Source organism: Entelurus aequoreus, linkage group LG12 (genome assembly GCF_033978785.1).
Source record: "Entelurus aequoreus isolate RoL-2023_Sb linkage group LG12, RoL_Eaeq_v1.1, whole genome shotgun sequence".
Lineage (NCBI taxonomy): Eukaryota > Metazoa > Chordata > Actinopteri > Syngnathiformes > Syngnathidae > Entelurus > Entelurus aequoreus.
The window spans coordinates 39,576,612-39,602,953 of NC_084742.1; the positions used below are offsets into that span (position 1 = coordinate 39,576,612).

The 26,342-nt window shown below is 38.1% G+C and overlaps 1 protein-coding gene across 3 annotated transcripts in view; it reads left to right on the plus strand.

Annotated features, from left to right (window-relative positions):
* Nucleotides 1-26,342, plus strand: part of stim2b (stromal interaction molecule 2b) — a 62,987-nt gene that overhangs the window by 12,919 nt on the left and 23,726 nt on the right. For 2 of the 3 annotated variants that reach the window (XM_062065966.1, XM_062065967.1), the window contains exon 2: nucleotides 20,900-21,030. In XM_062065966.1, the coding sequence (XP_061921950.1) occupies nucleotides 20,900-21,030 (131 nt within the window). Of the gene's footprint in view, nucleotides 1-15,277; nucleotides 15,362-20,899; nucleotides 21,031-26,342 lie in introns of those variants that run through there. The other variant, XM_062065969.1, reaches the window with a different exon arrangement.

Below are 26,342 nucleotides of genomic sequence, written 5' to 3' on the forward strand. Positions count from 1 at the left end.
TTAAGTAATGTATAGTGATGCTCTCAGGTTAAAAGTGCAATTTCTGTTTTATGTGCATTTATAAGAAGAAATACTAAAGGTCATTAGAAAAATCTTTGTTTATCAGTATTTTTTTGTTTAAACACGCATTGAAGCTAGAATGTGTGTTTCATTTGATAAATCAAACAAATTAATCAATAGATTACTATATAATATATTGCGCTCCAGTAGGTCTTTTTTGTGTGAGGAACGCTAGACTTACTAAAGGGTGGCGTTGATGACAGACTTTAGAACGACATTAGATAGAATGTAAGAGTTGATAATTTTCTATGCAACCCCAAATTGCTTCAAAATATGTCCTCAAACGCTTGCGAGATATATTAATATGTCGTTGCTCTGACGCTGCCCAAAGGTGGACAGCTGCTGCCTGTTTCAGTCCAGGGGCTTTAGGGTTGTTATTCAACCTAATGAGGCCCGAGAGCAGATCCCTCAGAGAGTATTTATAAAGTTACTGGTGAAGTTGTCCATGCTTTTTTTTTCCACCGGGCAGCTTACTAATGCTGACGTCGCTGTTACTATACATTCTGAAGAATTTTAAGGGTATGACACTTGTACTGTAAGTGGACAATGCGGGCAATGCAGTAGACCTCCACCCCTCTTGGCTGGTGATTGTTGTTAGCTGCACATAAAAGGTGTCGATCCCCTTGTTGGCAGCGTGTGACACTCGTCTGCATGGCAGCAAACATACCTGAAATACTACATGCCTCCAGAATGTGTATAGTGACCTCCAACTTTCCACTTTCACTTAACTGTTCTCCTTGGGCTACAGACAGGTTCGTGAGATTTAGGACATAGGACAGTTACAGTATGTTGTAATCGCTCTTTGAGCCCCTAAACAGATGCGGACCGTTTGGTGCCAGGGTTCTCAGAGCAGGATCCTGCACCGTAAAGACTTGTCACCCTAACACAATAAGAGTCCAAAGCGTCGCCCTTCACAGAAACCTAACACTGTCTCTCTTTAGCTTGTAACTTCCGGCAGATCCTCTGTGCTACAACACGTTTACTGGGGTTCAGTCCCCTTGCATTTCAGGGACTTTCCGGCAGTGTCGAGCGTGTGACGTGGTAGCCAAGAGGTCAAGAGGGGCAAGGAGAGGTGTAGATTTCTTCGGCATGCCATTTCACCGCCATTAACGGTCTGAGCTACACTTTAAGAAGATGGTCAACAAGCAGCAGGCCAGACATAATTATTTGATTATGAACTGGTATTTCTTGTCTCTAAGACCAAGGTTGTACTCCCGTTAGGCCATTCGCACCGTGCTGGACCATCCCTTTTCCTTGCCTATTTGCTTCTTTATTACCGCAGTCTCCCTGACTTATATTGTTATAATTTGAAATCCGTCCATCCATTTTCGATACACTTATCCTCACCAGGGTCGCAGTCAACTGAAGCCTCACCACACCTTAGACTGGTGTAATTTGAAGTTGTTCTACTCATTACTATTGTGGAAGTTGGCACAATAAAATAAATGACACATCTTTACTACGCACAGGAAAGTTGTCCCGGTATAAGAGAGTGTTCCATGGGCTTTGGCCTTTGGATGATTTAGTGTCTTTATCAATGTGTCACTTATCATTGATAACTTGTGAAGAGTGATTGCATTACTGTCTGTCTACGATTCAGCTATGCTTTGCATGTGCCTGCAATCATGCCCACCTGCTCCAGTCAGGCCAAAATAGTGGAAGTGCACTGAAGTCGAAAGCGGATTAGAGAACTTTAGTCGGGAAGTGTGAAGTGGGTCCAAGCACGGCCTAGTGTGAATACGCCCAAGGAACACAAGCCATGACGCACCAACTATGCCTAATGTCGATATATGCAAGGACAAACAAAAGGTCTACTTTCACCTTAACAATCCTAAGTAGGTCTGGGCCAACATTGGATAAGTCAATTAATCGACGATAAATGAGCATGTACCATTTTCATCGCTTTTATCAGCTACGTGCATTTGTACCATAGCGGTGAATTATCTTGTCCTCGTTTAGGTTGTATTTTTTTATTCAAGTGCAACATTTTGCTCACAGACAAAATATATTTGATTGTTATTATTTGTTTGATTTATTTAACTTGCCGATGATTTAAACATTTTCATTCCGATTACAATGTTAAAATGCACGACAAATACACGTTCATTGCATTTGAAAGGATAAACACTACATCAAAAGTTAATTTGGTCTCATAAAAATAATGGCAATAATATCGTTTATTGGCAATAATTCGTAGGTCAATATATCGCCAAGAAAAAATTGTTATCGGCCCAGGCCTATTCCTAAACCCTAATCTCCATTGTAACGCTGCTAATAAAAGCCAACAGGTGGATTTTGAGCTTTTCCTTGCACATCTCCGGCATACAAATGATATTAGGACTGCAACAAACCTATTTTAATAGTGTATTAATCAAATTATGGAGTGTACACCTACTCAGTGGCTCTAATTTAGCCATCAGCTTTTAAATTAATCTTGAGATATTTTTAGCCATGTACTAACTAACAATAAAGCATTTTTTTCACACAACTTAGTCTTTCTGTGGTTAACTAGCTAGTCAACAAGCTAACTATTTTTACAAAGGAGAGTCGCAGACCACATCCTGCAGATATCCATCATGCCTCCGCTTTAAATGCTTTCATAGCCGATGTACTACCATGACAAATAAGATCCCCTTTGACTTGTTTAGGATGAAATGTTCTTACACTTTGGACGTTTCCAACATGTTGCCATAGACATTTTTCTCTTCCGGTTGCTGCTTTTCACCGGCCGCGCTGACTCGCACTTGTTCGTTCCTTTCCGGAAAAACACGAGCGATGGCTTCACTGACTACCGTTTTATCGACAATTTAATTTGTCGGTGACAAATTTAATTGTAGGTTTTTGTCAACAAAGACGACCAATCCTTAGTTGATATTACACACCACATCAGGTAATGGAATGACTTAAACTTTGTTTTGTTTAGCAGGAACCTGACTTGACGTGTCCACAGTTGCGCAACTAACTCAACATTACGATATGTCGCACCATCAAAACAAACAGAAAAATCCTGTTAGGCAAGGAGATTAAAAAATACACACGAATCTATTCAAACTGTCCTCATAGTTTGACGTTCCCATACTAACACAATATCTCCTGATACCGTGGCATTCATAATTACAGTCAGTAATGGACTTGTAAAGATGTTATACGACAAAGAAGGCTTTTCTGTAATTCTTTCCTTCTTAAGGCTTTGATGACCGTGCTGTCTGTGACACTCCAACAATGCAATCCAACAGGAAGTAGATGTTAATATCGCACATCTCACTCGTTTAAATGCCTCCTGTGCCATCTGTCAAATACAACTATTTTGTAAAGAACTTTTAAATTCAAGCGGTAAAATTATTTTGTGTTTGTGACCACACAGGAACAATAAAATAGTTTGTGTTTTGTCACACACTTAAAGGGAAACTGCACTGTTATTGGAATTTTGCCAATCGCTCACAAGACTAGAACACTTGTCTTTTTAATAAATATATAATTGTAAAGCCCTCTAAAACAACTTCAAAAGCCTCCATCTAACGTTTTATATATACGCTGCAAGTATATATATATATATATATATATATATATATATATATATATATATATATATATATATATATATATATATACATACATACATATACATACATATATATATATATATATATATATATATATATATATATATATATATATATATATATATATATATATATATATATATATATATATATATATATATATATATATATATATATATATATATATATAGTGCAGGCCAAATGTTTGGACACACCTTCTCATTAAATGTGTTTTCTTTACTTTCATGACTATTTACATTGTTAATTGTTACTTAAGGCATAACAACTATGAATGAACACGTGGCGTTATGTACTTAATAAAAAAAGGTGAAATAACTAAAAACATGTTTTACATTCTAGTTTCTTCAAAATAGCCACCCTTTACTCTGATTACTACTTTGCACACTCTTGGCATTCTCTCGATGAGCTTCAAGCACACCTGTAAAGTGAAAACCATTTCAGGTGACTACCTCTTATGTATTTTTTTGGTTAAATACATAACTCCACGTGTTCATTCATAGTTTTGATGCCTTCAGTGACAATCTACAATGTAAATAGTAATGAAAATAAAGAACATGCATGGAATGAGAAGGTGTGTCCAAACATTTGGCCTGTACTGTATATTATGTAGTAACAAACACATTCATAACAATATGTAAAAAAAAAAAATTATACCATATTTTGGTCATTTTAAGCATCACCAGAACTTTAGAAATTAATTTCCTAGACATGTTTACTTCAGTGCCCATTGCAACACAGGTCCTGCTTCCGGAAACAAATGTGTGTTCTTCTTCCTGCAACAAACTAGTGTACTCATGTTTTCTAATCATTGCAGACTTTGTAATAGACGATTAAAATGGCTATTTTTGGACAATGAGGATTCACAACCTTATTTTTTTCAACCTGAATATACGGAGGATGAACTGCTGGTTATAAAAGCTTAGCGAGCACGAAGAGAGGGTAAAATGTTGGGGCAAACGGAAGCCGAGAGACTCAGGACCGGCATGACTTGACGCTGCAAATATGGAACATGGAGGCAAGCTATGCCGACAGAAATGGAGTGCATACAGTGTTTCCCATAAACTGCCAAGATACCTGTGGCGGTGGGGGCGTGGCTATGGGCGTGGCCATGGTCGTGGTCACCATGGCATCAGAGTAATTTGCATTATTTACTACAATGATATGATTTTCTCTAAAAAGGCTCAAAAAATGTATACCGTAATTTCCGGACTATAAGCCGCTACTTTTCCCCCTCGTTCTGGTCCCTGCGGCTTATACAAGGGTGCGGCTTATTTACGGCCTGTTCTTCTCCGACACCGACGAAGAGGATTTCGGTGGTTTTAGTACGCAGGAGGAAGACGATGACACAATGATTAACACTAGAAGTCCCAGCATTTTTCTGTCTACCTAGAAGACCCAGAGAGGGGTCATTTGGCCCGACGCTTTTCCCGAATACACTAATCACTCATTTTGTTATGGTAATGAGGCTGTTAGGGGCAGTTTGTCTAGGTAGACAGAAAAATTATACATGTGGGAAATGCCGAAAGGAGCAATGGCAGTGCCAGGATTGTGAGTGACTGCTCAAATGTATGTCAGTCACGTTTACATGGACATGGTTTTTCATTCTTTGTAAATATGCTTTTTTCTTTGTAAATTTTTTTTTTTAAACTATTTTTGGCACACAAAAATAACAATTGCTTCTGCAACAACCCTCCACACCAAAACTGGGAAAACAGTTGCTTTTTCATTCTTTGTAAATATGTTTTGTTTTGTATTTTTTTTAACAATAAATGTCAGAGTGTTGATCCCTTCATTCTGTTGATCCTTGCAAAAACACACACAACCTACCTCAGAACTAAAGCTTGAGCTGTAAGGTCCCCTCCCCCACACAGGCTCAAGTGGCCCCCTGCCGTGTGCCACTAACAGCCACATTTTCATAACAAAAGGAGTGTCCACAGGGGGGACTAGGGGTCAAATGACCCTCTTGTGTGTTTTCTAGGTAAAAATGTCAATTGACCCTTCTCTGGGACTTCGCGTGTTAAAGACTGACTTTTCATATACCGGTAGGCTGGTTATTTTGATAACGTACAGGTGAGCACTTTGTATTACTTTGCACCGTTGTATTATTTGTACTCTGCACGAATGCTGTTCGCCATGTCAAAGATGTGAAAGTTTGATTGAATGATTGAAAGATTTATTGTTAATAAATGGGACGCTTTGCGTTCCCAAACAGTCATCTCTGTCCCGACAATCCCCTCCGTGGTAGCAGGAACCCCTATATACTACGGTAATTACACATCAAAACCCTGCGGCTTATAGTCGGGTGCGGCTTATATATGGAGCAATCTGTATGTTCCCCTAAATTTAGCTGGTGCGGCTTATAGTCAGGTGCGGCTTATAGTCCGGAAATTACGGTACTTACTAATTAATAATAACAGTTTTGTTTTAAACGTCCATCCATCCATCCATTTTACAATATAATTACAACACTTTATGTACATATTTATATACAGATTTGAACAATAAGTTATTCACTGAAATATATTTATTAATTGTGGTTCTTACAAAAAAATATATCTTATAAAATATAAAAGCTAAAATGTCTCAAAGCTCTGCCCCTTTTATTAGTGCATACTAAATAATTTAACTTTAGCCTACTACTACAACCATATTATTTACCAGCAACATAAAGTGAAACAGAGGCAGAGGTGTCCTGCCACAGTCAGTAACAAATAAACAGAAAACAGTAGTGGTGGTAGATAGACACAGAGCGTCATCCAACATCTGATCCACTGAACAAAGAGCTCCAAAAATCTTGAACTTTAGACTGCCATCAGTTTTACTCCCTACACTTAACCATGTGTTTCCTACTGCCTGCAGACTTTGCACCCTTTGTTATATACACATGTTGTGTTTATAATTCTAATATAAATACATTTAATAAAGTCAAATACAAATAAGGCCACAAGAGAAGTATCCTACACTTCTCTTTTGTAAAGTAAATCTGAAAAGCCGATATGGGCATCTACATCAACTATATGATTTGCCTGAGAAGCTGGAGAGGACAAAAACAATTTTTTTTTTTTTTTTTTTTTTTTGTGGTGGACGTAATTCTTTCGTGGCGGGCCGCCACAAATACATGAATGTGTGGGAAACACTGGCATAACTAAAATTAACTGGAAAAAAAATGTCCCCGGCCAGCTTGACCAAACGGACAACTGTCCATCGAGTGAGTCACTATAATATTGATTATGATACATGCAGCACGTCATGCTCATTAGAACAACTACATACACTGTCAAGCTAGCTGTGTACAAACAAAACATGAAATGTGGGCTAATACTTGGCAGATCCAATAATATGATTGTACGTGTTTTTCAGTCAGTACAGATTGGTGTCGTATCGCATTGTGTTGTGCATTACAAACTAAAAAGCCATTCAGCTGCTGAAGCTAGATTACAGCTAATGGTGTTGCATGCAATCGCAACGTGATGTGCAACTAAGCTAGAAAAACAGTACCTCAGTGTTCGCTGTTACAATAATAATGTTGCTACAGCTTGTTTATTATACAGGTTACAAAACGTAAATGAAGTATTGTTGGTGGTTTTTGGATGCATTTTTAGAGTGATTTAAAGGCAGAATGGATCGCTCCCGTTAGCAGCGTTGCTAGCCTCTTGGAATGAGACGATTATTACAAATTAGAATGCAAAAAAACCCAACAAAAGTCTTCTTGTCTCTCATAAGAATTGTGAACAATATTTTCAATTTGGGGTTTCAAATGTTTACTGGCTGACTACCGAGAACTTAAAATGCCTTCTGCATGTTTAGTTCTGTGTTTCATTAATCATTTTCCTGCAGTCTTGATAGACTCAGCCTTCCCCCCTTTTGCCTCTTATGGCCAAAAAGAGCATGTCATAGACTAAGCGAGCTTATTCGAGGGGTCTTCAACCTTGCTTCAACCTTGCTCTTCAACCATTTTCATTTCCCTCTCCGACCTCATCTGGCCTTCCTCAGACATTGTAGAGCTTGTGTTTTGGGGGCTGTTATTGAAACATTCCTCAGACGCCCCAGCCTGTTAAGAGCGTCTCCTTTTCTGGAAGTTTTTAGGATCTGACCTTGTGGTTTTGTGCGGATTATGCCTTTTTATTTGCCCTCATGAAAGCCCAAGGGAGGATTAGTGGTTATTCAACATGGGTTTGAGGCACTCACAGCTCCCTGGAGGAATAATGGCAGCTTAAATCAATTACAGGAAAAAGGGATTGTCCACCTCTACCTTTAGACGCAATATGTTGTCTTGCCTGTTCAGTATCCGGTTGTGTTCTGACGTGTTTTCGCTTGAAACCGAGTGTAGGCGTGTAGGCCTTTGTGAATACTGGAAGCACAGCAGTCAGCACAACCCAACAGCCTTCCTCTTCTCGACATCTGGTATAGTCATTCCCCCACTGCTAGAACGTACTGCGATCCCATGTGTGAGGGATCTCTATTGCGTCCCAGGCAGTCCTCTGTTGGCAACACAATTAAATTGGATGTGCAGCTGTGTGACTTAAATCCATTGAAACTAAATGATCAGTCATGTGACTAAGGAGCTCGAGAATCAGGTGCGTTACTGTTGCATCAGCAGGACGGAACTCTTCCAGAGAAACTAAATTGAGGCAATACGGTTTCTTATAAACCTCTCAAACCGTGGGATTAAAGGTCCCATAGCATGCTATGTTTACCAATATTAGATAAGTCTGAGAGGTGCCACAATAGTGTGGTGAAAATGTGTTGCCCATCACCTCAATATCACCCAACTACGGCCACAAATCTTGCGCTGGTGGGGGTTCGTGTTTTCGCAGACTGGAACACCCCATTCTTAGTTTCAAATTAAGATATTTATACATGATGCTCGTATGTTAATACGAGCATCATGTAGAAATTACCCTAATCAACGTAAATGCCACCCATCTGGCCTCACAAGGTTTTAAAAAGTAAAAAAAAAATTGCCTCGAACATTGACATGCTGACTGCTTTTGTTGCCGCCTTCTTTTGAAGCTCTTTTGACAGTTTGCCAAGTGAAATACTGTAAAAAAGTGTTTACTCGCTGCATGTGTGTGAGGAAGACCTCTGCCATTGTTGAGCTCTTACATCCTGACAGTGGGAGCCTGCCGGGCTAAAAATAACTTAGAGCTTTCCAATTTTGACGTCTTTTGGGACGGGTTGTTTTGATTTTACACATGTCAACAACACCCCCCTTCACCGTCAGTGTTGTTCCTCTGTCGGAATGCTCAGGGTCACTAGCGGCAACTTCCTGTCACATCGTTTTTCATAACTATCCGTAAGTACACAAAAGAGAGAGAACAACTCGGAAAAGAAGATTTGGGCTGTCACTGTAAATGACAGTTTAAAAAAAAAAAAAGGACTGAATTGTCTTTATTCCGAAGCGTCTGAAGATATCTGATGAACAGAATTAGGCCAACTTAACAGGAAAAAAATGTGCACTTCAACATAAAAGTTTGAAGAAAATCAGTAGTGAAGCAGTTGTACTTTCCAGATTTTAACTTGATACAGTGGAACTTGCTTATCTAGATGCCATTTGAACAGGTTGGCACATGTCCACATAAGCAGTTGTTGACATAACCAACATCGAAACTGAAACTAACCATTGCATGAAAAGATAGAGTGGGCTATAAAATATTTTTGAACCAACAGCAGCTTGTTGACATAGTATTCCTCTTTATTTGCATATTTCAATTTTTTTGTTTTTATACGATATCGCAGTGATGTTGCTAGGTATGCGTCCTGTGTCCCTGACGCATCAAAATCGTAAAGGACACACTAAATTCACTATCCATGCGTGCCGGGCACACACCTAATTTTTCCCATGAAAAACGATACATTGTGATACCTTGTTTAGCAGACCTTACAGGCACTGTTTCAATCCCCTGTGCATCTACTCGGCGCAGACGTGATCCCCTGTACAAAGAATTGCGACACGCTAATTTAGCTACTACCAACTAGCCAGTCACCGCTGATTTAATTTCAACTAGAGATGTCCGATAATATCGGCCGATAAATGCTTTAAAATGTAGTATCGGAAATTATCGGTATCGTTTTTTTTAAATTATCGGTATCGTTGTTTTATTTTTATTTAAAAAAAATTAAATCATCATAAAAAACACAAGATACACTTACAATTAGTCCACCAACCCAAAAAACCTCCCTCCCCCATTCACACTCATTCACACAAAGGAGTTGTTTCTTGCTGTTATTAATATTCTGGTTCCTACATTATATATCAATATAGATCAATGCAGTCTGCAAGGGATACAGTCCGTAAGCACACATGATTGTGCGTGCTGCTGGTCCACTAATAGTACTAACCTTTAACAGTTAATTGTACTCATTTTCATTAATTACTAGTTTCTATGTAACTGTTTTTATATTGTTTTACTTTCTTTTTTATTCAAGAAAATGTTTTTAATTTATTTATCTTATTTTATTAATTTTTAAAAAAAGGACCTTATCTTCACCATACCTGGTTGTCCAAATTAGACATAGTAATGTGTTGATTCCACGACTGTATATATCGGTATCGGTTGATGTCGGTATCGGTAATTAAAGAGTTGGACAATATCGGAATATCGGATATCGGCAAAAAGCCATTATCGGACATCCCTAATTTCAACCATTCGAAATACGAACTTCATCGTAAATAAACCCATGTTTCCACTGATCGATGATGTGCTCATTTGTGCTGATTATGTTTTAACGTTTAGGGGACGTGCTGTAATGAAATTAATAAAACATAATTTGGTGGTGGTGATGAAAATAACATTAATTGGCAGCCCCCAGTTTGTTATGCCCAAACGGCGTCTGCGCATACATCGTGCTTCCAAAGAGATCACTTTTTTCCCCCCATATTTTTGATTGTTGCTGCTTTTTGTACAAGGTTCTTTGAGACTTTTAAGTGTTTACAGACTTTTAATGACTTTTTATTTAAAAAACAAAACAAAACAATACATGTAGCATCTTCTTCTGGTGTTTTTATAGAATGTACTCGTGTTTAGAGACTCTACTTCTGTCCCTCGATGTCCCTGACAAAAGAGGCTGAAGCGCGCGTGACGTCACCCTTACTTCGCGCTGTTGCTCTAGTCGGGACTTTCTCTTTTTAAAAGCCGCCAGTCCTTTTAATGTTTGCACATTTTGTTGATGGCTGTCCGCACGGGTCCATCTGCAAAATATAATGTATAAAAATCATGTCCACATCGCAGACATGCTGACAAACGCTCCAGACAATGGCGTGCGTTTTGTTCACATCCGGTTTCGGTAGCGCGGTTCTCGGTGATCAAAGTCTTTTTTCAGTGGTCGAGTGTTCGGTGCATCACTTGTCAATAGTGTGCAAATACTAGGCTATATATACACCAATTCACACTGTAACAACCAGCTGATGTTAACGTTTTATGTTCGTGTGGTTAAATTTGATGTCAGTTAACCCATGTTTACAAACACAACGTCCGTGACAAAAAGGTGATTGGCGGAGAATAAGAAAGTGTGGTTTTGTGTCCGGCGGGGAAGTGAAGACTCACGGAGAAGTGTTTTCATGGGAGGTAAAATTTGTTTAAATTGTGCCGTTGTTTGTTATCCTAAGATTGGTAATGAAAGTAAAAAATAGTATCGAACTTTTCGGGGCTACAATATATTATATTACTTTAATTAGTTTTCAGGTACAAAAAAAGCCCTTATTTTCAAAGTGTGGCGGTAAGAAAAATGCCATGGCGGTGTGCCACATTCAAGGGAAAACCCTGATATTACAGTCTCTGTAAAGTTTGAGCCCACATTTTGTTTTGTTTGTACACAACTCACCATACAGCATTTGCTGTTTGTCATGATATAAGCATGACGTGCTGCGTGCGTCTTGATTATTATAAAGTTTGACTCAGTTGTCTGTTTGGTCCATCTGGCCAGGGACGTTTTTTTTTGGTTTATTTGGGTAAGCACTCCATTTATGTCGAAATAGCATGGCTTCAAATTCCAAATTTTGCAGCTTTGAGTCACTTACACCTCACTCTCTCGGCTTCCTTCTGCTCCAACGTCTCACTCTATCTTTGTGCTGGCTTCTACAAGCAGTAGTCCATCCTTCGTATGTTCAGATTCAAAAAGATAAGATTGTGAATTCTCATTTGTCCAAAAATAGTTGTCTTTGTTGTTTGTTACCGAATCTGCCATGATTAGAAGACACACACACCTTTGTTTCCGAAAGTAGGGAGACACAGAAGTCGGCAGTGCGCTGCTATGGAAACGGAAATAAATGCCACGGGGAATTAGTTCCGGCAATGATTTAAATGACCAAAATACAGTAAATATTGTGCATATTACATATTGTTATGAACATGTCTGTTACTACATTATATACTGCATATACTTGTATACTAAACATTGATAGAGTGTTTTGAAGTTGTTTTAGAGGGCTTCGAAGGCTACAACGGTGACTTCCATTAGCCGCATCTTCCCAGCGTTTTTTTATCATCTTTAGAAATACAAATTTAAAAAAGGTGTGTGTTCTTGTCTCTCATAATGATTGTGAATGATAGGCAAAATTCCGAATAAGTGCAGTTCCCCTTTAAGTTGATCCTTGTATAGTTGTGCAAGTATTTGTGGCGTTTCAGCATCCTTTTACATGGACTTGTCCAGGATTTTTGACTTTTACATTATCGTTCCGTATACTTTCCGTTTACAATGTTTACAAACGCTTCCCTCCTTGATGGCTCCACATCCGGGTCCTAAATACTTCATACGTTTCCATCCAGTGGCTTCGACCATGCATAAAATCGATCGTTCTGGAGCCACAAATAGTTGAACTTGGACTAACCCATTTTATGCAAGTAACATGGCTTTACTGTGGATTTTCATTACGTTTTCTCCACTGCTTTGCTAAGCTGTAACAACACACCGCTGCACGCACCACCTAGGGATTAATTCTGACCGGGCAGCACAGGTAGACTACTTTAGTTCCGTTTTGTAGTTACGTTATAGCGTCCTCAAAAATCAAAACATTTAAAAGCAAGACTGAAGTCTATGCATGTTCTGAATGGATTTTTTGTTCAAATGAAACCAATCATTTTTTGTGGTCCCCTTTATTTAGAAAAATATAGAAAATATCGGTATCGGGACAACCATAGAAGAAATAGAAACTCCAGAAGTTTTGTTGGTGATTGATGTTCCGTATTTTGAATTATTTTTTTTCCTCAGTTTTATTTCTTTATTTTCTTTTTTGATAAGGATTGTAAGACTGAAAATATAAACATAAAATAAATATTACAAAAATATAGCGTCCATTGTGTATTTTACATGAATAAAATAGAAAGTTTAGTGTCAATACATTCACACGACTACATACACTGAACAAAAATATAAACAACACTTTTGTTTTTGCTCCCATTTTTCATGAGTTGAACTCAGAGATCTAAAACTTTTACTATATACACAAAATACCTATTTCTCTCAAATATTGTTCACAAATCCATCTAAAACTGTGTTAGTGAGCATTTCTTCTTTGCCAAGATAATCCATCCCACCTCACAGGTGTGGCATATCAAAATGCTGAATAAACGGTATGATTATTGCAGAGGTGTGCCTTAGTCTGCCCACAATAAAAGGCCACTCTGAAATGTGCAGTTTTATCACACAGCACAATGCCACAGATGTCGCAAGTTTTGAGGGAGCGAGCAGTTGACATCCTGACTGCAGGAATGTCCACCATAGCTGTTGCACGTGAATTGAAAGTTAATTTCTCTACCATAAACTGTCTCCAAAGGGGTGTCAGAAAATCTGGCAGTACATCCACACACGAGCAACACTAGTTTAAATGGTTTCATGAAGCCTATTTGGGTGATGTTTGGCGGGCCAAATGAAAAGTTTTGGCGGGCCGGATGTGGGCCGCGAGTTAAATGACCTGCTGTAAACACTCCAGATGTACTACTACTAACTATCTTCTATTATGTCTCCTCTAGGGGACTGCACTTTTTAGACTCTCCCCCTAAGTACTATGGAGAACAAAAGTATTCATTCATTTAGTTGTTGACTAACACTTAACTCCAAAAACTGCAAAAAGCTCATTCATAAAGTTAATTTTGAGTTTTAGTTTTTAATTTAGCTTTAGTCAGGCTTTTGACAATTATGTATTTTAGTGTTAGACATATTTTATTCAGCTAAATTTTTTTAGCTGAATAAAATATTTATTTAGTTTTAGTCGACTAAATTCTTCAACATTTTAGTTGACTAAAATTACAGTAAATTTGTCAAGTAAAATATAAAGCATAACGCATCTTTCAAGTTGTCATTGATACCACTTTCATTAGGGTTATTACAATTACTGTACAATGTAATACATCGACACTGCATAACTTGGCATATTTATTTACTGTTTTAATTGGTTTTACCCTTTAAAATAGTTTTTAATCATATTTATTTTTATATTTTTTTTATATTGGTTTTATATTGATTTATTTTTTGTTTTTATTCAGTCATTGGTGGAGCTAAGGATCATTTTTGAATATTGTTGTGCAGCACTTTGGAAACATTTTTGTTGTTTAAATGTGCTATTTAAATAAAGTGGATTGGATTGGATATACAAATGCATTTCAAGAAATCTGAATATGGTGCATCACATTATTTCAAAATCAATTGAGACTAAGAGACTAATTAAAGCCTCAGATTTTTTTTTTGTTAAATACTGAACATGCATTCAATGAAGTGGAGTATGCAACAGAGCAGATCGTCCACCATTTTAATAAGCGAATGAGCTGGGTTGAGCAAGGTGCAACATATTTGTGTGAAGTGAAATTATGCGCTGTGCGTACACTTGTATTAAAATAATTGTATTTATTTAACAGGAAATAATGGTAATGGAACATAAAAACATTAATGTTCAAGCATTTGACATTCAAATCTTAACCTTTAGAATGTAATGAGATCTGCTATAATACAGTATTACATTATTTACATACACAAAGTTGTATACAAGAACTGTTTGCAATTTGGAGTACATAACTTAGAAAAAATATAATTTAACTATTATGTTCAATAACAACTATTTTCTGTTCTATTATTAAAATGTAAATATACATTTTATCATGTAGGTCCACCATATATTTAGATAATTATGACCAAACTAAAATATCACTGATCTATAGTGTTAAAGGAGAACTGCACATCGTTCACAATCATTATTAAAGACATGACTGATGAATTAAAAAAAAAAAAGCATTTTAAATATTAAATAAATAAAAATAAGTAAATGTCCGCTTACAGTGGAGCCAATGGGAGCTCCACTATTTTGCCCATAAAATCCAATAAATAACCATCCAAAAACCACCAACAATACTCAATTTACATTGTGTGAATTGAATATTAACCAAGTTTTAGTGATATTGTTATTGTAAGCGCTAACGCAGACAAACTATAGCGGCGCCGTGATCATCGAGTGGTCAGCTGCTTTCTCGGTTCTTTGCTCCCTGTAAGTTTATTGTAGATCATAAATCATGCATCTCACCTTGATTATAGAAGGATGAGGATGTAATGTGACATGTAGGTCCACTTTGACGGCCAATCCAAACCTGAAAATGGCGAGAACGACATGAAAAGACGCTTGGTTCCACCCCCCTTTTCTTCGCAAGGATTATGAGTCATTCTTCATCTAAAAGGGAATATAACAAGATTCTACCAGTAAGCATCCTAATGAGAACAGACATTGTACAGTAAGTGATGTTTTATGTTTGTTGGCTCTCATGAAATCTGCAGTGCGTAACAATCAGTGATGTAGTTGTGATGTTTTTGAAATTATTGTGCCGCGTATGCTTAAAATGAGCAAAATACGTAAATATTAAATGTTATTATAAATGTGCCCGTTACTACATTACATGTATACTTACAGCATTTATCCATCCATTTTCTACCGCTTGTCCTCTTCGGGGTCACGGGGGGTGCCAGAGCCTATCTCAGCTGCATTCGGTCGGTAGGCAGGGTACACCCTGGACAAGGCACCACCTCGTCGCAGGGCCAACACAGATAGACAGACAACATTCACACTCACATTCACACACTAGGGCCAATTTAGTGTTGCCAATCAACCTATCCTCAGGTGCATGTCTTTGGAAGTGGGAGGAAGCCGGAGTACTCGGAGGGAACCCACGCAGTCACCGGGAGAACATGCAAACTCCACACAAAATGAGCCTGAGCCCGGGATTGAACTCAGGACCTTCATATTGTGAGGCACATGCACTAACCCCTGATCCACCGTGCTGCCCACTTACAACATTTATATAAAACCTTAATGATCGTGTTAGGACGTTTTTTAAGGGGCTTTTATAGGTAGAATAGAACGACACCCATACGCTCCATTGTAAGCTGACTTTTGATCACATTTATTTAATATTTAGAATTAAAAAAACAGAGAAAAATATATGTGCTCTTGTTCCCCTTTAAGGATATTATTGATCCTCATTGGATAAAGCAGGGGTGTCCAAAGTGTGGCCCGGGGGCCATTTGCGGCCCGTAGCTTGTTTTTAATTGGCCCGCGACACCGACAAAATACAATTTGTGCTTAGGAAAAATGGAACCAAACCAAATTCCCCCAAAATGGGACCTGAAAACCAAAATTGCTGTTGACCTGTGCGTCTTTACAAGGTGTTTGATGAACATATGTACACATCGCTTGCAAGATATGGTAAGATTTTGAGTTTGCGAAAGCAAAATATTAATAATAATAAGTATTGATAAAGACTAATTATAAGATGAATAATTGATTGAACTACATTGTACTATTTTTTTGTTACGTTTCGTTTTATGTATGCACTCCGGGATGCAGGGACGGCAAGCAAGTGCAGAAAACAATAGTAATGGTAAGATTTTGAGTGTGCTAAGCCTTATAATGTAATAATCATACTAATATTGATAAAGAATAGTAATAAGAATAATTGATTCAACTACATTGTATTAGTTTTTGTTACGTTAGGCACTCCGGGATGCAGAGACGATAGGCAAGTGCAGTAAACAAGTCTTCTTTACCAGACAAAGGCAGGTGCACAAACGGAAAAGAGACGCATGAAGTGTAAAGGTACAACGTTGAGGTCGTGAAAAAGGACGTGGAACAAAAAATAAGAGCGCCGGACAGGAAATCATGCAAAATAAAAAAAAACTAATAATAACTGGCATGTAAGAGGTTTTCGGGTCTTGAATGTACAAAAAAAAAGTACAAAGTGGCCCAGAGAGCCTTCAACTTTTCTGGATGCGGCCCTTGCTGGAAAAAGTTTGGACAGCCCTGGGTTAAAGTATTCACAGTAAACCCAAGGACTATGCTCACTTTGTCATATTTCCTGGTGAGCCTGTTAATTAATTTCAGTCTACTTCTACCTAGCTGGGGGCCTGTGTGTGGTTTATAGCATGAATAAAGAGGCTAAAACTGGAAGACCCGCTGTCAACTGGAGGCCATTGTAGAAACACTGCTTCAAATGGTCCTGCCATGCAAACCACAGCAACACACAGACAGTATCATACATTATGTAATATCATGTGAAAGAACCTCATTGTGTTACAGCTTCCGTTGCTGTCGGGCAAGCAATTACATCGTCGTGGTTTCAATATCTCCAGTTCTACTGGTGTTGCCTTTGTCCAAACTTAGCGTGAGTCCAATGGGATGTCTCCATTTGCTTATTAATCCTTGCGCAAACAGAGCCAACATAAAAACAGCAAAAAAAAGTGTGCCAGACTTTCCACGGAGATGAGATGGACAAGCGACACTACTGGACGCTGCGCTGGTGGATTTAGTTTGACTTTTTTGCGGCTCTCTTTATTAGACGAAGACCATATTTGTTCCGAAAGAGGACTCTCGTAGCTCATCAGCAAAGACAAGCGTAAGCGAAATAGTAATATAAATTTGCGTAGCATTGTGAGTGATGGGTGTGGTGTTCCCCTGCAGGCAAGAGGAGGTACGCTAATGCAAACTCAAGAGAGCATACAATCCCCCAAAAAACCCAAACCTTCCCGTTACAAAATAAAAGCGACTGAATCGCGAGCTACGCACAGTTGAAGAGATCTTCCTTTAGCATACCGATGATGAAGCCGGTGGACACCGATATGCCGGATTTTGACAAAGCGCTCATATTTGGCCAGTGCGTTTTACATAAAGCTGAAACGACGCGTCGACGTAGTCGACGTCATCGGTTACGTAAATACGTCGACGCCGTTTTTGTGCGTCGACGCGTCGCATATTTACGTCACACTACCGTCATGGCGGAGCGCAAAGCATGGCGAGCGAGGGGGAAAAAATCACGCCAAAAGTGGTCAAAAGTGTGGGAGTATTTCAATACACGGCCTAATAATGTTGTTGTATGCACACTGTGTCGAGCGTAAATGGCCTATCATACAGCACAACGGCTATGAACGAACATTTGAAAAGAAAACCATCAACTAGTCAATCGTCCGCGCGAGTATACGTTGTCATCATTACACAAAAACATGAATGTGTCATTTGTATCTGCTAGGGGTGTAACGGTACGTGTTTTGTATTGAACCGTTTCGGTACGGGGCTTTCGGTTCGGTACGGGGGTGTACCGAACGAGTTTCTAAGCTAAAGCTAACTTTAGCTGCTAAAGTGTTAACAAGCTGCTTCGCTCCCTCTGCGGCTGCCTCTGTCTCAGCACGCAGCATTGTCCCACCCACACAACCATCTGATTGGTACACACAAAGCGTTCTACATAGCGTTATCAGCCAATCAGCAGTGCGTATTCAAAACGTTACCAGCCAATCAGCAGTGTGTATTCAGAGCGCATGTAGTCAGCGCTTCAGCTTGGAGCAAATAGGTGTTTAGCAGGTGAGCATCAGGCAGCGGACTCTCCCCAAATGATAATAAACACCTCCCAGTCAACTACTAGTAACATCACTATGAGCTAGGGATGGGCGATACCACACTTTTAGGATTCGATACGATACCGATACTTTATCTTGCCTTTTCATCGATACCATTAATTTCTTATTGGCAATTTTTGTCAGTCAAAAATATTATTACTATTGTTATTATTTAAGACAAATCACAAGACAAATACAGACCATTTATACCACATTTATTATAGTCAATATATAATAAAAGTAAAATTAAAATAAATAACATAAATATGAAAATAAATTAAATATTATATATAATAATAATTATATGTTATATATAATAATAATTAGATATTAGGGCTTTCCAATTAACTGTCAAATCTGAATCGCAACAAGCTGCAGTTATTTTTTAAAGTTTGTGATATAATTAGCAATTAATGAAATATGAAATAGGCTAATGTTTTCGAAATGTAAGAAATGATGTTACAGATTAAAACCAAAATCACATTCAATCATATATTTCAAGATTTTCTTGGAAAAAAATAAAACTGTAAAGCAAAGATGAAGAATCTCCAAATTGTATCTCTTTCTTATCTTGTTTTAAATACTCAAGCAATTTTCAACTAACATTAAATTCCCCCGTGTGGAAATTATTTGAATTTAGGATAATCATTTAAACAAAAACATTCAGTAAACATTACTAAAAAAACAAAAAACAATGCCTGTTTTAAGTCAACAATTGGACAACACTGGATATGCCTGGCTGCATCGCTGTCGGCTGGCTGTGTGTGTGTTGCACGTTGACGACGCTCATTTGCTGTCTCCTGTCACGTGACTGGGCCAGCTCTATACTCTGCCAGGTACAGGGGTGTCCCAGCACATAGTAAGTTAAGTAAGTCATCAAAAACATCTGAAAGTGATGCTTGCACCCCCCACACGCCGTTTTTTGGTTTATATCGATACTTTTTTCAGAAAAGTGATGCCAAATGAGTAGCGTGTGAGTATCGATATATCGATACCACAGGATCGATACGCACATCCCTACTATGAGCCCGTTGACCTTCTAGGAATATAAACTGGAGCTCAGCTCACTCGCAGTCCTGGCTTGAGGTGAAGGCTACCGGTAATTAGCTCTCAGTTCCAGCCACATCGACCCCTTCTGAGCGCCTATTTTCAGCTGCTGGGAATATTGTAAACAAGAAAAGAACCAGAGCATGTAGACATGCTAACCTTTCTTCATTACAACTGTTAGTCACTCACTGGAATGAGTAGAATTGGTTATTGTGTACTGTGTTGGACTGGATGTTTATTTTGCACATTTTAAAAGAAATAATTAGTGCTCCAGAATATTTAGATTGGCACTTTTTTGTATTGGATGTTTATCTTTATTTTTGCACATTTTAGCAAATAAGCAATACTTTCACTTTTGTTGAAATGTTTACACTGTTGTTACAGAATATTTCGTTTTGCACTTTTTTGTATTGGATGTTTATCTTTATTTTTGCACATTTTAAAGCAAAATAAGCAATACTTTTACTTTTGAAATGCTTATACTATTGCAGAATATTACGATTTGCACTGGATGTTTACTTTTATATTTGCACATTAAAAAGCAAATAAGCTACTTTTAATTTTGTTAAATGTTAAAAGTTTCAAATGTTTACATTGTTACAGAATATTTTGTCGTGTTGTTGTCAATGTTGACTGAGTGGCCATACTTCTTTTTTTTTGTAAATAAAAGCCATGCCTTTTGAAAAAACTTGCCTACATTTATTTTTTCATTTTCATTTTGAATAAAAAAATTATCGGTAAAAGGAAAAATAATCTATAGATGAATCGAAAAAATAATCTATAGATTAACCGATTAATCGAAAAAATAATCTATAGATTAATCGATAGAAAAATAATCGTTAGCTGCAGCCTTAGTTTTACATCCCCGCTAAACATGGATTCACTGGAACACACTCGCATGTTCCCACAATGGAGGTGTTGTGTTTATGCTTGGCTCTGTTGCATTTGGACAGTCGTCTGCAAGGTATGTTGCTTTTTTTGGACGACATAAAAAATGGATCCACTGAAATACAATTTTCACTCAACCTCCATCTTTAAATGTTACCTTGTGGTCTCGATATGTATTTGATATGCTTTGGTGTACATTTGGCACGACTGTCACATTTATAACAGACTTTCTGCATGTGTCTGCAAAATGTTTCTGGAGGCCTTCCCAGATTACAAATGAAACCACCACCCACATCTTTGATTCCCCACAGGTGAAAAAAGACTGCAAAACACAGCATTCAGAGGCATCCAAAACTGCATACATGACTCGTATTATTTGATGCTTTGACACACATAAGTCAGAAAAGACGAAATTCCTCAAAGATCCCCTTTAACCCACTTCTGTGCCCTTGTAGACCCCTGCCTCATTGTCGTACCTCCGTGCATCAGCGAGGCCGACCGCTTCAGTCTGGTTTCACTGCGGAACATCCACAAGCAACTGGATGACGACAACGACGGTGGCATCGAGGTGAACGAGAGTGTGGAGGTGAGTTCCGCAAATATGTCTTTTGGATTTGCCTGCTTACATCAACTCCTACAATACAGGTGTCGCCTCGGGACATATGTCACGCAGTGCTTATTTGAAATCCTTCTGCAGGTCCTTCTCATGTTATTTGAACAATGACACATTATTTGCACACATTATAGCCTATGGCTTTGTTGCATGGTTATGGTTGCTATATACTAGGGGTGTGGGAAAAAATCGATTCAAATTTGAATTGCGATTCTCACGTTGTGCGATTCAGAATCGATTCTCATTTAAAAAAAATCAATTTTTAATTTTTTTTTATTTAAAAAAAAATATATATATATATTTTTATTTTTTATTTTTATTAATCAATCCAACAAAACAATACACAGCAATACCATAATAATGTAATCCAATTTCAAAACCAAACCCGACCCAGCAACACTCATAACTGCAATAAACAGAGCAATTGAGAGGAGACACAAACACGACACAGAACAAACCAAAAGTAGTGAAACAAAAATGAATATTATCAACAACAGTATCAATATTAGTTACAACAGTATCAATATTAGTTACAATTTCAACATAGCAGTGATTAAAAATCCCTCATTGACATTATCATTAGACATTTATAAAAAAAAAGAAAAAAAAGAATAGTGTCACAGTGGCTTACACTTGCATCGCATCTCACAAGCTTGACAACACACTGTGTCCAATATTTTCACAAAGATAAAATAAGTCATATTTTTAGTTCATTTAATAGTTAAAACAAATTGACATTATTGCAATCAGTTGATAAAACATTGTCCTTTACAATTATAAAAGATTTTTACAAAAATCTACTACTCTACTCTGCTGAAATCCTATGTATTGAATGAATAGAGAATAGTTTTGAATCGGGAAAAAAATCTTTTTTGAATCAAGAATCGTGTTGAATTGAAAAAAAATCAATTTTGAATCGAATCGTGACCCCAAGAATCGATATTCAATCAAATCGTGGGACACCCAAAGATTCACAGCCCTATATATACCCGTTATTTATGAGGGTGTCCATGCCATCTTTAAGTTAAAAAAAAATTGTTGACATAAGAAGGCCCCCTCTAGTATTTAGCTAACAAGTTGCTTAAAACGTGTACATTCCCTCAACTTTTGGAAGCTGATACTTCAAGCTACGGCGAGCACGTTATATAACAAGGACTAGACTCAAGACCGTGGTCACATTGCTTGTGTGTTTAAAACCGGCTGCTGTGAATTTACATGAACCTCGTGACTCTAATTCCAAATAAACTCATGAAACAATGTGGCTTGTTCACACAAAGCATGCCAAAGCATTCTTATGCAAATCTGAGGGAATGTTATGTATAAAGTTCAAATCCCCCTGTTATGAAAAAAATGACATTTTAATGATTTTCCAACAGTAATGTTTCCTTAGAGCCTGTTTATGAGAAACCTGCTCCACTTTTGACGGAAAAACTTTTTGCTTTTAAAGTTGCAGCTTTTCATGACATCATGAAGGGAAAAAACTCCTTCCTCACGTACCCGATGCTGCCTCTGACCTGGCTTTATAAGCTCACCACAACTTAATAAAAAAGCAGGCTTTGCTACATGTTCTAAACTATGTAGTAACTACCCTTCGGTCAGCTAGATTGTGAGCGGTAAATTTTAATCATTTAGTTTTTCTTAACCTAATAGACTAACCGAGTGTGGCGTTGCTGTTCAAATTTTAGCACTGCTAAACTCACTTAGCTATGTTAATATTGTGTCTTTTAGTCCCACTCCGTGTTAGCCTTGTTATTAGGGATGGGTACCAAATTCGGTACTTTTATAAGCACTGACCAAAGGCCGGGTACCGTTAAACGTAAAATCGAACAGTGCCACATTTCGATAACTTTGTTGCACGTGACGTGACGTCACCTCCGATTGCAGCCTCGGCACCGACCCAAGCACTTGGCCGGGAAATAAGTAGCCAACTGTTCATTAAGCGGACACAGTCTGACTGCCTTTAGGTAATGCTACAATGTTCCATGCCAACAAAGTCAAAAGAAGGCGCTCAAAAGTACAATAAGGCTCCACTTTTCAAAATATGCTACTTGATGGATAGGTTGATTGGATGTGAGTGTGAATGTTGTCTATCTGCGATGAGGTGGTGACTTGTTTAGGGTATACCCCGCCTTTTGGCCAAATGCTGCTGGGATAGGCTCCAGCACCTCCGCGACCCCAAGAGGGTCAAGCGGTAGAAAATGGATGGATGGATTTATGCTAATTTACATTAGATTTGCCAAAGAGATGCCATTTTACATGGCGATTTCAACACCTTCAAATTTGGTAATGAAAGCTACAACTAAGATGCAACTGGTGTGTAATAAACACTAAACTAAGGGCCTGATCTACTAAATGTTTGTGTGTCCTAAAACATGTGCAAACTTGATAGCAGACGCAAAGCTGACTTACTAAACGTGCACAGAGGATTGTGTCTCTTTAGTGAGCAGGATAAGGAGCGCAATCTATTTAGCGTGTATGTCAGGCCTGGGCAATTCTTTTGACTCAGGGGCCAAATTTACAGAAAAAAATGTGTCTGGGAGCTGGTATATCTATTCTTAGGAACACCGATACAAAACCTCACAATAATGTCTGATTGAATGCTAAAAACGTTTTGATAGACCGCCTTAAAAACAAAAAGTAATTAAAATTTTTTCTATGAACGATAAAACACTGAATTATGACAAAATATCGACGTATTTTACAATCAAGCGAAATGCAACAAAAATGCAACAAACAGCGAAATATGACCGCGAAGGGTTAAAAAAAACCCACCTACAGTCTGATACAGTGGTTCTTAACCTGGGTTCGGTCGAACCCTAGGGGTTCGGTGAGTCGGGCTCAGGGGTTCGGCGGAGGTCAAAACACACCCGACTCATCGTGTAAATAAAAACTTCTCCCTATCGGCGTATTACGGATACAGCAACAGCAGAAGTCAGACTGATTTGCAGGTGTGTAATTTGTTGTGATTTTATGCACTGTGTTGGTTTTGTTGTTTGAACAAGGTGATGTTCATGCACGGTTCATTTTGTGCATCAGTAAAAAAAACATGGTAACACTTTAGTATGGGGAACATATTCACCATTAATTAGTTGCTTATTAACATGCAAATTAGTAACATATTGGCTCTTAACTAGTCATTATTAAGTACTTATTAATGCCTTATTCGGCATGACCTTATTATAACCCTAAGCCTCTAACCCTGGCCCTAACCAGAACCCTAACCCTAACCAAATAACTCAAAATTAAGTCTTTGTTACTTAGAATATGTTCCCCATACTAAAGTGTTACCAAAAACATATAATAACTTTGTCTTGAATTTGAAAAAAAAAAGGAGGGTTGGGTGAATGCGCATATCAAACTGGTGGGGTTCGGTACCTCCAACAAGGTTAAGAACCACTGTTCTGATATATCACATATTTCCTTCCGCGTCTGTTCCTGAAACCCCCATTTCAGGCTGGCCGCTCTGGAGACACTCTGTGGAAATGCTCCCCACCCACACTGCTTGGTGCCTCGTCTGAGCTGCTGTGACGTAGACTACCATAGTCACTAGTATATAATACAAATACTTTGTATAGTTCAAGACTTACGGTCATTTGAAAACATCACTGCACATCTTAATGGCAGCTACATTTTCCATCTTAAAGATCTAACAAAATTATTAGGGAATGTCCGACGGGCCAGATTGAAAGCCCCTGGACCTCAATTTGCCCAGGTCTGGTGTATGTCTTCATGAATATGCAAAATATACTCTGTTAATCATCAGAACGCCCACAGTACTGGGAGGAAAAAGAGTCAAATATAATTATGCTGCACACACCATTTGATTTATCAATAAAACAACTCGACTGCGAGCACTATTTTGCGGCTTTATTTAGTGAGAAAGAAAGTGATTGCACAGCAGCTTCATCCTACGTATGCTTTACAGGATAAGTTGACCGTTAAAAATGACAAATAATAGACCCAGCTTCCTCCCACCTCCAAAGACATGCACTTGGGGATAGTTAAAGTTAAAGTTATAGTTAAAGTACCACTGTTGGTCACACACACACACTAGGTGTGGTGAAATTACTCTCTGCATTTGACTAATCCCCTTGTTCACCCCCTGGGAGGTGAGGGGAGCAGTGAGCAGCAGCGGTGGCCACGCTTGGGAATCATTTTGGTGATTTAACCCCCAATTCCAACCCTTGATGCTGAGTGCCAATGGGTCCCATTTTTATAGTCTTTGGTATGACTTGGTTCTAGGCTGATTGTTATCACTAATTTGGCCCTCGTGTGTGAATGTGAGTGTGAATGGCTGTCTGTCTGACACCAAGAAGGACAAGCGGTAGAAAATGTATGGATGGATGAATATCATCTAATCACCAATATAATTTTACAATTTTATAGCTACTTGATGACTCAAGGGGCTGATTAAAACACATTCAGTTGATGCGTTTTGGTGTCTGCTGATGTTTTTTCAATAATGTTCGGTTTTTCATACAGAACAGGCATCAACATATCTCCAATGTGAATTTTTTATATTTTTTTATATGCATTTTCTTGCCTATTCTTCTTCACATTCTCAGTTAGTGCCGCGGCCTCTCCCATCAGTGCGCAACAAATAGTGTTTTCAATGTATATGCATCACAGGACTGCTTCCATGAATTGATTTACGTGGACCCCGACTTAAACAAGTTGAAAAACTTATTGGGTGTTACCATTTAGTGGTCAATTGTACGGAATATGTACCGGTACTGTACTGTACAATCTACTAATACGAGTTTCAATCAATCAATCAATTCTAAAATGCCCCCAAAAATGGTACGTGTGTGCTGCATGTCTGAAAACAGCAAAAGGCGACAAGTATGAATGTGAGGTAAATGATCGATTGTCTCCGTGGCGAAATCACACGCAAGACGCCCACTAATAGTACACACTATTTTATAGATATCTCACGCTATTTAGCTCGTGGTATTTTGATCTTAGTAAATTAGGCCCTAAATGTATTTTGCTTTACGTTAATAAGTAGGACAGAAGTCTGTTTAGAAATATATCTAATTTTATTCTGTTAAGTTAAAATTAAACAATTCATTTTAACCCACAGGCTAGCTTTTTTGTCCTTTCAGTACTTTTGTTCTGTATTTTTGGCCGTAATTTTTTGATTAAGAGGGTTTTTTTTTTCATGGTAAATTTTTAGAATTTCAATGTCCACTTTTTTCACAGGTGTAGGATACACTGGCAGTTATTCCGCAATATCCCAAAGCAAAACAAGACATACAATTCCTTCATTTTTCAAGGGGCATAAA